This window comes from Phascolarctos cinereus, unplaced genomic scaffold, assembly GCF_003287225.1.
Source record: "Phascolarctos cinereus isolate Bilbo 61053 unplaced genomic scaffold, phaCin_HiC Scaffold_9;HRSCAF=440, whole genome shotgun sequence".
Classification (NCBI taxonomy): Eukaryota; Metazoa; Chordata; class Mammalia; order Diprotodontia; family Phascolarctidae; genus Phascolarctos; species Phascolarctos cinereus.
The window spans coordinates 263,693,719-263,704,412 of record NW_027556402.1 but is presented as its reverse complement, the minus strand read 5'-3'; the positions used below and the strand labels follow the sequence as shown (position 1 = coordinate 263,704,412).

The 10,694-nt window shown below is 56.5% G+C and overlaps 1 protein-coding gene across 1 annotated transcript; it reads right to left on the bottom strand.

Moving 5' to 3' along the window:
- Positions 1–786: 786 nt before the first annotated feature.
- Positions 787–10,213, bottom strand: IFITM10 (interferon induced transmembrane protein 10). The gene is made up of 2 exons (XM_020970840.2): positions 9,899–10,213; positions 787–3,959 (listed from the first exon to the last, which is right to left on the bottom strand). Exons 1-2 carry the CDS (start codon positions 10,118–10,120, stop codon positions 3,810–3,812), a joined length of 372 nt encoding a protein of 123 aa, XP_020826499.2. The 5' UTR covers positions 10,121–10,213; the 3' UTR covers positions 787–3,809.
- Between the last annotated feature and the right edge of the window lie 481 nt (positions 10,214–10,694).

The following is a 10,694-nucleotide window of genomic DNA, read 5'->3' as shown; positions in this document are numbered from 1 at the left end:
TGTAGCTGCCCCCTGTGAAGAACCCCAGGACAAGAGGGGCAGGGCAGAGCCCTCAGGCTTGTTCTGGCAGCTGCGTGGCCTTTATAAAGAGGGGTGTAAGAAAGGACAAAACCTACCCACTTTATATTAACCTGCCTTTGGGGAAGCCAAGTATCTGAGGCAGGCTTGTGACATACCCTGGGGCCCTTCTTTGCTCCCTGGCCAGGGGCCCGTGCTGTTCTTTTCTGGAGCCTGGGCTCAGTCTTGGGGGCTTCACTCTCTGGCAGCAGCTAAAGGGAGTGTTCTTACAATTTGGCTCTTTTGGCCTAAGGAAAACCACATAAAAGACCTACAGGAGGCCCCTAAATAATGGATTCCAATGAGTTCCACCTTCTTCCCCAGGCCCCTGGTGCTAAGCCAGGTCACTGAGAAGGTGAAGTGGGGGAAGGGGCATCCTCAGTAAGCGAGGAGAAAGGGAAGCAGATCTTCAGCCTCAGCACCTCCCCAGGAGGGCATCAACTATCTCCCACCTCGGTCTGGGTCCTGTATACCAGCTAATCTTGGGAAGGGGTGAGGGGTCCCTGGCTGCACAGGGTTGGCAGGGCCTGAACAGAGCTGTTGGGGTAAGGCAGAGGAGTGGGATTCAGGGTGCTGGGGAGCAGGGCAGACAGGACTTTGCAGCCTGAAGAAGCCCCTACCTGGTCGCTCTATGTACATTACCCTGTTTAGAGACATTCTCAGGGCCCCCAGATGCTCCAACATGTGCCGTTCACTGTCTCCACTGTGGGACAGAGAGGCTCCATTCCATTCAGTTAGATAAACATTTATTAGTCACCAAGTGTGTGCAAGGCCCTTTGCCACACAAGAGGTTCGGTTACAAAGACAGACAGTTCATAGGCCCTGTCCATGAGCGCTCGTCTAATTGGGGGAGAGGTGTGAGCAGAGAGAGCAAAGCAGCACCGTGCCTTTGGACAGCTGGGAGAGCCCAGGCAGGGAGCAACCACTTTCAAGAGCAGATGAACAGCAGGCTTCCTGGGGCGGGGGGCCCGCTGCACCAGGCCTTGAAGGAGGTGGCCGTCCTGGGCCTCCCTCCAGCTTGTGGGCTGCTCAGGCCACTTCCCTGAATGCTGCTGCGGCTCAGTGTAATCCAGAGACGGGCAAACAGCCCCTTGGCTGTGGGACCTGTGACCCCATGAAGAGCCCCAGAGCTGCTGTATTAATCCAGGCCTCACCTGACAGCCATCCGCGGTCCTGATGGCTCAGAACCCACAAAGGGGGGTACCTGCTCCTTCCTCCTTCACCCGGGCTCCCACTCCACCCTCTGAGCCCAGCCTAGGGAAATGAGGGAACAATCAGTGGGGAAACTGAGGCCTATAGAGGGGAAAGAACTGACCCAAGGTCATATGGTTAATGGGTGGCAGAGCCAAGATGCAAAGCCAAGTGCCCTGGCTCTCAGCTCAGAGATGGATCACACCAGGCTGGCAGAAGCCTGAGCTGCGTTCCTCTCCCTCCTCCAAACTGAGGAGATATCTCAGGAGAGGTCTATGGGAAGGACCGGGAAAAGGGGCCCTTTGGAGCATGACAGCGGTGGGAGCTGGCCAGCAGAGGAAGGGGTGGTGTGGGGCAATGACCCAGGCCAAGGGCAAGGCTGGGACCTAGCTGGGAGACCTGCCTCAGGAGGCTGGGAATGCCGTTGATGTGGTTCGTTTGCCTGCCTGCTGGGTGGCTCCACAACCCAACGCCAACCTCACCATCAAAGTGCTACGTCTGCCCCATCCACGCTCGAGCTCAGGCTGGCCCTGCGCACCCCATCCATAGACCTACACCCATTGCTTCCGATCTTCCAGAACTGGGAGCTGCCCTCGTTCCAGCTGGGGGGCTGCTACTGCCAACCTGGCTGTCCCCAGCCCAGCGACGGGGGATGCTGCCCCATTGCCCCCTCAGTTTCGGTTTGTCCCTACAGGGAGGTTGGCCTCTGCTCTTTGTGACAGCACTGGTGGCTTCAGCAGGACAGAGGTGTCTCCCCAGGAGTCAGCTAGCCCCAAGCTCCTTCCTCTTCCTTTGACCTTCAGGCCCTGTCCAATGCGTTCATCATCCCCCCAACACTCCTCTCCCTAGGATCAGCCAGCATCCCAGACAGAGGCATGAGGGTTTCCTGGGGGCTCAGGCAGATGAAATTCTGGGTTCAGAGTGGGGAAAAACAGGCAGCAGAGGGAGAGGGCTGCTGCTGCTCCTCCATCCTGTCTTGGCTCCCAAAGGTGGGTTAGTAAAGCTGAACTGAGCAGTCTCCCCAGGACCTGGGGGCTTGCTTTTCTTTAGATGGTGAATTATCTCTGTTTCGTTATTTACCTCATGCCCTTGATGGACTGTCAAACTCAGTCATAGACTTGTCTTAACTGGGAGGGACCATGGAACCCTGACCACCCTCTCTGGACAGAGGAAGAACCTGAGACCTGGGGGAAGGCAAGAACTTGTCCAAGGTCACAGTGCTAGTAAGTGTGAGCCAAGTCTTCTTGCTACAAAATCAGTGCCCTTCTGACCCCAGTTGTGCTCGCAAAAAAACAAACACAGGAGGAGAGCAGTATGCTCACAAAGACAGCAGGACAGAGCCCAAGCAGTGGCCAGTTGGAGAAGCAATGAGCCAGCCAGGCAGACACAGAGGAACAGGCATGAACAGACAGACACACACACACACACACACACAGAATTTCAAGTCACAGTGTTTGAGTATGGTAACAATAGGTCACAACAACCTTCCAGCCTGGTTCGTCCTTTATGTGAGTCTGGTCTCCCCAAGCAGATTTGTAGCTCCTCTTGGCAGGAGCCACTCTGCCCACAGCACTTGGTGAAGGCCAGGGCACCCAGTAAATGCTCTGTAAATCTTTGATTTGTTATTAGTAATTAGAGCACTCTAATTAGCCGGGTGAGCCCAGCAAAGACACTCCCCCTTTGGGCACCTGTTTCCTTGACGATCAGATGGGGAGCCCATCACCAGCCCCGCACCCTTCCTCCCCTCCCAAGCACATCCATCAGATTCATCGGATGACTTCAAAGACATGGGAGGCGTCCTGAAGGCTGGGAAGGAGATGTGAGCCAGGACTAGACCTTGGGAGCTCTCACACCCCCTCATCTCCAGCCCAACCCTGGAAATTTGGATCTTGGGGAGCTGGGCAGAGGAGTTTCATTGGAAAGATGCCCATTCTCAGTAGCTCTAAGCAGGGTGAAGGGCTGGGGTGAGACTGGTGGGCAGGCAACCTGAGCAACCAGTAGTAACTACCATCCTGCCCTGCCCCACTGAAGCTGTGGCCTGGGGCTGGGGCTGTGCCCTTAGGAGGTGGCAGGGGAGATTCGAGGACTGGGGAGCGAAAGCGCTGGCAGGCCAGGCTGTTGATCGCTGGGGTTGCAGGTGTAGCTGAAGCACTAGCCCAAGGAGAAGGTTGGGGTGAGGTCTTGGGCTGGGGAGGGCCCTGTATAGTGGGTGGGACAGAAGGCATAGCCCTCTATAGCCCATCTCATCCTCTCCTCTCATTTTCCAGTACATCCTGGTGGCCCTGAGCCCTGGTTTGGCCTGGACTCAGCAGGCCTGGGAGCCACATAGAGGATTCAAGGAGGCTCCCACCCCATTCTTACTTCCCCAAGCTGTCCAACCCTCGATTTCCCTACCCTTTCCACTCCCTTCCCACCCTATCCCTTTTATATTGAAAATAAATATTTTAAATGATTGATTCCCCCATAAAAATGTCCAAGCCAAACACTCTTCTCCCCCTGACAGTTCAGGTCAGCAGGATGGGGGAGGGGGAGGAAGCAAGAGCCTCCTGCCCCCCCCCGACTCAGTAGTCATTGAGGGGGTACCGCAGGAAAATGAAGATGAGGACTAGGCAGAAGGCGGCCAGAGCTGAGCTGGTGATGTTGAAGAGACGAGCTGTCTTGGCATCTTCCACGGCCCCATTCAGATCATTCAGCAGTTTCTTGTCCCGAACCTGAGACCAAAAAAAGAAGAGAATGAGGCCCTACCACAGAAGGTGGGATGAGAAGGAAGTGGGCAGGCGGGGCTAGAGCCTGCTTCCATGGCCCCTCCCAAAGCCTGGCACACCTGGGCCTTCAGCTTCTCTCCTCTCCTAATGATTGCTGAGCTGAGCCCCTGAGCTGCTAGGGAGGAAAAGCAGCCTCCTCCACTGCCTTTCTATTTGTCTATCTGTCTACCTGTCTGTGAATCCATCTGTCCATCTGTCTGCCTGTCTTTCTACCTATCTGTCTGTCCACCTGTCTTTCTGCCTGTCTGTCTGTACATCCATCATCCTGTTCCTCTATTTGTCTGCCTGCCTGCCTACCCATCTATCTGTCTGTCTGTCCATCCATCAACCTGTCCCTTTGTCCATTTGTCTGTCTGTCTTTCTACCTGTCTGTGTGCCTGATCTGCCTTTCTTCCTGTCTGCCTGCCCATCTGTCTGTCTGTCCATCTGTCTGTCCATCTGTCTTTCTGCCTGCCTGCTCGTCTGTCTGTCTGTACATCTATCTTTCTGTCTGCTTGTCTGTCTGTCCCTCTGCCTCTCTGCCTGCCTACCTGCCTACCTGTCTGTCTGTCTGTCCATCCATCAACCTGTCCCTCTGTCCATCTGTCTGTCTGCCTGATCTGCCTGCCTGCCTGCCTGTCTGTCCCTCTGCCTTTCTGCCTGCCTGTCTGCCTGCCTGCCCATATGTCTGTCTGTCCATCCATATGCCTTCCTGTCTCTCTGTCTGTCCGTTGCTCCCTCCCCCTCTCTCCACCACTGCTGTCAGTTCATGCCTGGCCTGCAGTAGTCTTCACTCTCCCCAGATGTTCCTGGTCTAGGAGTGGCTACCCATCTGTTCTCTTTCTTATTTCAAACAGGCTTTGCTGGCCCTTGAAAGGAACAAGTTCCTTGAGCCCAGAGCTGTCAGGTTATGGGATCTCAGCCCAGGGTTTCCAATCCCAATTCTGTTACTGACTATACAAACTTGGGCCAGCCCCTTCCCCTCCCTTCCTGGGACACCCTTTCATCATCTATCAGCATGAAGAGATCGAATGCAGAGGCTTCTAAGATGCTCTTCTAGCTCTCAATCTCTCAGTCTTGGTCTCTTGGGTTGGCCCCATCACTATCCTCCCTAGAGCTCCTCCCTGGTATGGGATCATAGGACTCAGGGTTACAATCCCTTCATTTTGCAGATAAGAAAACTGAGGCCCAGAGAGGGGAGGGGATAGTGGCTTTGCAACTACGTACTAGCTTTCTCCTGCTCTAGCAGGGCTGAGATTTGAATCCAGACCCCCCGACTCCATGTCCATGACACCAAGTGGTCATGCCAAGGCTCTGCAAACTTGATAGGATGGGGGGGGAAGGGGGAAGAAGGGGGAAGAACCAAATTTTTGCTTTTTAGCACGGGTCTTCTAGAGATGACAGCACACCTCATTAGAGGACTGATGGGGAGGTGCTGAGGAACACCTGCTCCCCCTCATTCAAGCTCCCCACTCCCAGGGCCTTGAGTCTGACTCAGGGAGCCAGTAGCATCCCCTCAAAGACAGTCCCTGGCCTGGCCTCTGGAGGCGCAGTCTTTCTTCTAGAAAGAGCTCATATTTCTCTAGCTCGCAGCCCTCACATGCATGATTTCCCGTGATTCTCACAACCACCCTGAATGGTTGGGCACTCCAGTGCTATTAGGCCCCCCATCTTACAGATGGGGAAACTGAGGCAGGCTGTGGTTAAAGTGACTTGCCCAGTGTCACACAGCTAGCAAGCATCTGAGGCAGCCCTTGGTCTTCCATAAAGCCAAGTGCAGCACTCTATCCACTGTACCATCCAGCTACCCCCACCTAACGCCTCCTCCAGCTCCCTCTCTACCAATAGAGCCAGAGGGAATATCCCAGCAGGGAGGAAGGGCTGTTTCCTAGTTGGCCAGAAATAGTAGTGCAGCCAAGATTCCTGTTAGTTGTGAGAGGGCTAACACCTCGAAAGCTTCCTCTTGCTTCGACCCTCGTCCGCCCTGCTGCTCCTGGTTCTGCCCTGTGGGGCCATGCTGGTCAAGGCTAGCCCTTCTCACTGCCTCATGCCTCCTAGCTCAAGGAGCTTAACGTGCCTAAGCCGGTGCTTCCTCAGTGTAAAGAGGTGATTGTAAGAAGTCATCACCCGATTCCTCTCCCCAGTCTACAGACGAGGTACCAGAAGCCCAGGCAGATTGTCCCAGTTTGGGCTGGACAGCTCTCCCTGCCACGCTGCAGGAACTCCTGCCTCACGGGAAGGGGCCCTCCTGTGGCCACGAGGTGGCGCCAGAGAACAGCACACAGCCCTCCTCACACTCCCTTTCTGAGCCACAAAGCTGGGCTGCTCCCAGAAAGTCAGAACCTCAGAGCGCTGCAGGAGGAGTGGGACCTGAAGGCCAGAGAAGGGCAAGGGGTTAACCCATGTCACCCAGTCAGGACTGACAGGCCCAGGACTAGAAAGACCAAGCCAAGCATGGTAGGTATTCACACAAGAGACTGTCTAGCCCTACCCCACAGTGCACAAATGAGAAAATTGAGGCTCAGAGAGTGGAGGTCACTTGCCTAAGGTCACACAGTAGGCAAGGGAGAGGTGGAGGATTTGACTCCAAATGAAGAGTACTTTTTACTGAATCAAGCTGGGTTTTTTTGCTTGGCTTTATGGAGGGTTGGGGTCCCAGAGTCTTGGGGACTGGGGCAGGGCAGGTAGAACAGTATTGGCTTTTATGAGACTGCCCTGAAGAGGGTCCAGGCTTTCCTCAAAAAAAGGGATGGATAGGGTTAGGGGCAGTTCAATACTGAACTCTCACGGATCCCATAACATGCACCTGCCCTGTCAACTGGGCCAAACTTGGGGGCCCTGTCCTGCCAGCTAGCCACTTGGGGGGGTCTTGGCTCCTGGCAGTGGGGGAAGGACACCTGAGGCTAGAAATGCCCCTGGGGTAGGGGCATTCTGGAGAGTCCAGGTTACACGCCAAATAAGCACCAACCTCTTGCCTCCCCTTCTTGTCCCAAATCCTGCACCATGCGGGCATCTGTGACCTAGCTACAACCCTGGCTGCCAGGCAACCTGTGCCTGGCCCAGCAGATGGACCCTGCCTGGTCTGAGCCAGCTTGCCTGGCACAAACTCTTTGGAGAAGGAAGGGCAGGTTCTGGGCACTGTCCCCCTTCCTGACAGGAGCTTAGACTCAGGCCCTGAGGAACTGCCCCCTTGGGGGAGCTGGGTCAGGGGAGAGCCCAAGTTCATACAGCTAGTTGGTGGTAGAGCCAGACCCCTTGGGACATTGGTACCAGGTGCTGCCCATCCCTGGGAACTTCATGCTACCAGGCCATGGACAGAAGAAGACCCTGTAGTTATCATGGACAAATTCAGAGCCTGCCCCAGGCAGGAGGAGCAAGCTGGTGTGCTCCCCATCCTGCCTCCCACACAGGGCCCTTGTGGATGGTAAGACAGTGTGGGAGGGGAAGAAAAGGTCTGGGTAAACTGAGGAAGGTGGGGACAGGCCAGGCTGAAGGGATGTGGATGGGAGAAGCCAGGGGTCTTTGGCCTTACCCTCCTCCAGGCTATAAAGCCAGCTCTTTTCTCCCTCTGTGGTCCCCTCCCTTCCTTCCTGTCTCCAGCTCCCTTCCCCCTCGCCTCCCCCCCATACACATACACATGCAGTGATGGGAGGGAGATGAAGCGGGAGCACCATTAGGGCTATGGAGCTGGGCTGGCAACCTGGGCAGTCCAGTTCTAGGGAAAAGTGATGAGCTGGGCCATTCTGAGCCAAGGCATGTGGGCCCCCAGTCCTTGAGAGGGATGGGGGGGATGGGAAGAGGAGGCAGTGTCTGAGCTGCTAAGGATCCAGGGCAGAATCTTCTGCCTAGAAGGTCATTGTGTCCCCCAGCCCACAATGCACAGGATACTCTCAGAATCATGTTCTAGCTACCCTTTGAGATAGTGACAGTGGCCACAAGAAGTCTTCCTCGGGCTCCGCCAGAGGCCTCCCTACTGCAGCCCAGACCATGGCAAGAGCCCTGGCACTCCAAGGGCCTGGGTTCTAATAGCAGCACTGCTGCCTAGCTTGACGAGCAGACCATCCAGCCATCCAGACTCAGGCATCTTCCCCTTCTGGACAGGGCCTTCACTTAGCTCTGACCCTCTGCCTCCGCTTACTGTTCCTTGGGGCTGGTGAATGGCCCATGAGGCTTCTGGCTCCCTCCTCCCTTCCTGGTCACCAGGAGTCATGGGTGAGATGACAGAATGTTCCATTCATGCCTGTGCTGTTCACCCTCTGGCTGGGGGCTGTCAGGGGGTCACCAAGGCTAGCCTTGGGGTTCAGATGTGACTTCCGGCCCTTATTGTCCGAACTCTTTGGATGACCTGGACACATCCCTTCCATTCTTTGCCAGAAAATCCTCTGCAAGTGACCAACCAGCCTTGCTTGACCACTGGACAGTCAGCCCAGCCCTGGGTTAGAATCCTGCCACCAGTGCTTAGGGCTGTGGGACCACCTCTCTGAGGGCCCCTTTCTTCACATGTAGAGTCCCTCAGACTAGAGAGACCACCAGGGGACCCAAGGGGCTGGGTTTGAAAGCCTCACTCGGTTCTGACATCCTGGGCTTCAAAGCCCTCTTCCTAGCTCTGACATTCCACGTTCTATGTTCTGAGGTCCTTCCCAGCTCTGACTCCTTGGGTTCTGGGTTCCAAGCCCTCCCTCGAGCTCTGACATTCCATGTTCTGTATTCAGAAGTCCCTCCCAGCTCTGATGTCCTGGGTTCTGGGTTCCAAGACCTCCCTCTAGCTCTGACATTCCACGTTCTGTATTCGGAGGTCTCTCCCAGCTCTGATGTCCTGGGTTCTGGGTTCCAAGCCCTCCCATCAGCTGAAAGCCCCATGTTCTGTGCTCCATGGCCCCTTCTAGCTCTGACATTGCACGTTCTGTGTTCTGATGTTTTATGACTCCTGGGTTTTCCTCCTGCCTCCCTTGTGCCACATTCTGCCTCCACTGCAGCCTCCTCTGTCCTGCCACCAGGTCTGGGCAAGGGTGGCTGATAGCCCCATTAGCCTGCTCCCTACTGGCCCAAGCCCAGGAGCAGAGTTTAGCAGAGCCTCTTGCCCTATCCTGGCTCTGAATGCCTGCTCCCTGCTTTTCAGCCAGCCAGCCTAGAGAACAAAGCCTTCTCAGGAGCCCACCTAAGGCCCATCTCTAGGCCTTCACCTCACTCCCTGCTAAGCCCTGACTTCTGTCTCACTAGGAAGCCAACCCTTTTAGGGTCACTCCCTATCAGTCCCTCTGCTGCCACTCCAGCTTTCATCTGCCTGAGAAGGAAAGGGAACTGGTGACACCTGCCTTGCCTAGCCCTTACAGACTGGCCAGAGGGCATAGGAGGGGGCTGCTTTTGTCACAGCTGCCCCCCCTGCCCACTCAGGGGGCTGAGTCCTGACATTGTGACCAGGCCAGGCCAGGGATCGGGGAAGGCCTCACCCTTCCTGAGACAACCAGATAGAAACCAGGACCAAATGTTTGTCCAGATCCGTGTTCCTGGCAGGGGCAGGGGGGAGGAAGGATGCTCTTTCCACTCCACCGCAGGGCTGTGAGCATCCTTCACCTTTCCTTCCCACAGACCCTCCCCACATCCAGCCCTGCTGAGCCTCTCTCAGTGGCCAAGTCTGCCCCTGGCTCGGCCTGAAGCAGACAGAAAGCCCTGCACTGCCGTCAGGCATCATGGCACCGAGTAAGCTGGGGACCAAGAGACAGGGCCAGGGAAGGGTCTGGTGCTCATTCTGGCTGAAGGAGGGCCCTGGCAGCCTGGGGCACCCCCTCCCCCAATCCTCGCACCTTCCTCTCAAGCTCTTCTCGATCCAGGCACACAGACGTGAGGCACGTACAGGCCAAGTGCCCCGGCCTCCGCCCCCTCCTAGGCCCTGGACCCTCACTCACCTTCAGGGAGTAGGCCAGAGCGATGAAGCCCAAACAACAGAAGTTGAGGTAGACAAAGTTGAAGATGGACCAGAGATAATAGTCATTGACCTCCGTGGTGTCAGGGTAGATTTCGATGACGGTGGTGGGGTTGGTCATGGTCTTTTTCTCGGCCAAGTGCTTGCCGGGTCCCGAGCCCGTGCCAGTCCTGACGCTGTCAGCCTTGCAGCTCTTGGCCTCCATGGGACAGAGGGTGGGGGCCGGGCCCTGTGCGGCTGCTGAGGGAGCTGCCGAAGGCTGCAGGGCTGGGGGCTTGGACACGCAGGCGAAGCAGCCCTTTGGGGGGGCACCTGGAGGCCGGGGGATCCAGAAGGCCCCGTCCAGGGGACAGGACAGGGTCACCCGGGCTTCCTGAGGGCCCTCCGTGATGCCGGCTGGGGGTCAGGCGTGGAGCTGAGGACTGGCCTGGGCAGCCCTGGAAGAGTGGGGTGGGGGGAGAGGATGGCAAGGAGAGGGAGGGAAGACAAAGCAGAATTCACACTCAGGGCCCAGCCCAAAGGGGGCCCAGGATTTTTCCCAGCTCCCTACTCCCTTCCCTCCCTGGGGCCATCTCCTCCTTTCTTAAGAGCTCCCAGCCACCTCCAGGCCTCCTCAGCCCTGGCTGAGGTCATCATTACCTATTCCCCTGTCCAGTGATCAGCACCCAGCCCTGGCTGGCCACCCCAGGCCTGCACCACAGCCACCATCAACCCTCCCACTGTGCTCTTGCTCCCACCAACCACAGCAAGCTTGGCTGCCAAAGGGCTTTGCGGTCCTT

What these genes read in the sequence shown, in the direction of transcription:
- IFITM10 (XM_020970840.2), bottom strand. Translation starts at nt 10,120, where the DNA reads ATGGAGGCCAAGAGCTGCAAGGCTGACAGCGTCAGGACTGGCACGGGC. An exon ending in CTCTGGCCTACTCCCTGAAG is followed by an intron (nt 3,960 to 9,898) that starts GTGAGTGAGGGT and finishes TTTTGGTCTCAG; the next exon opens with GTTCGGGACAAGAAACTGCT.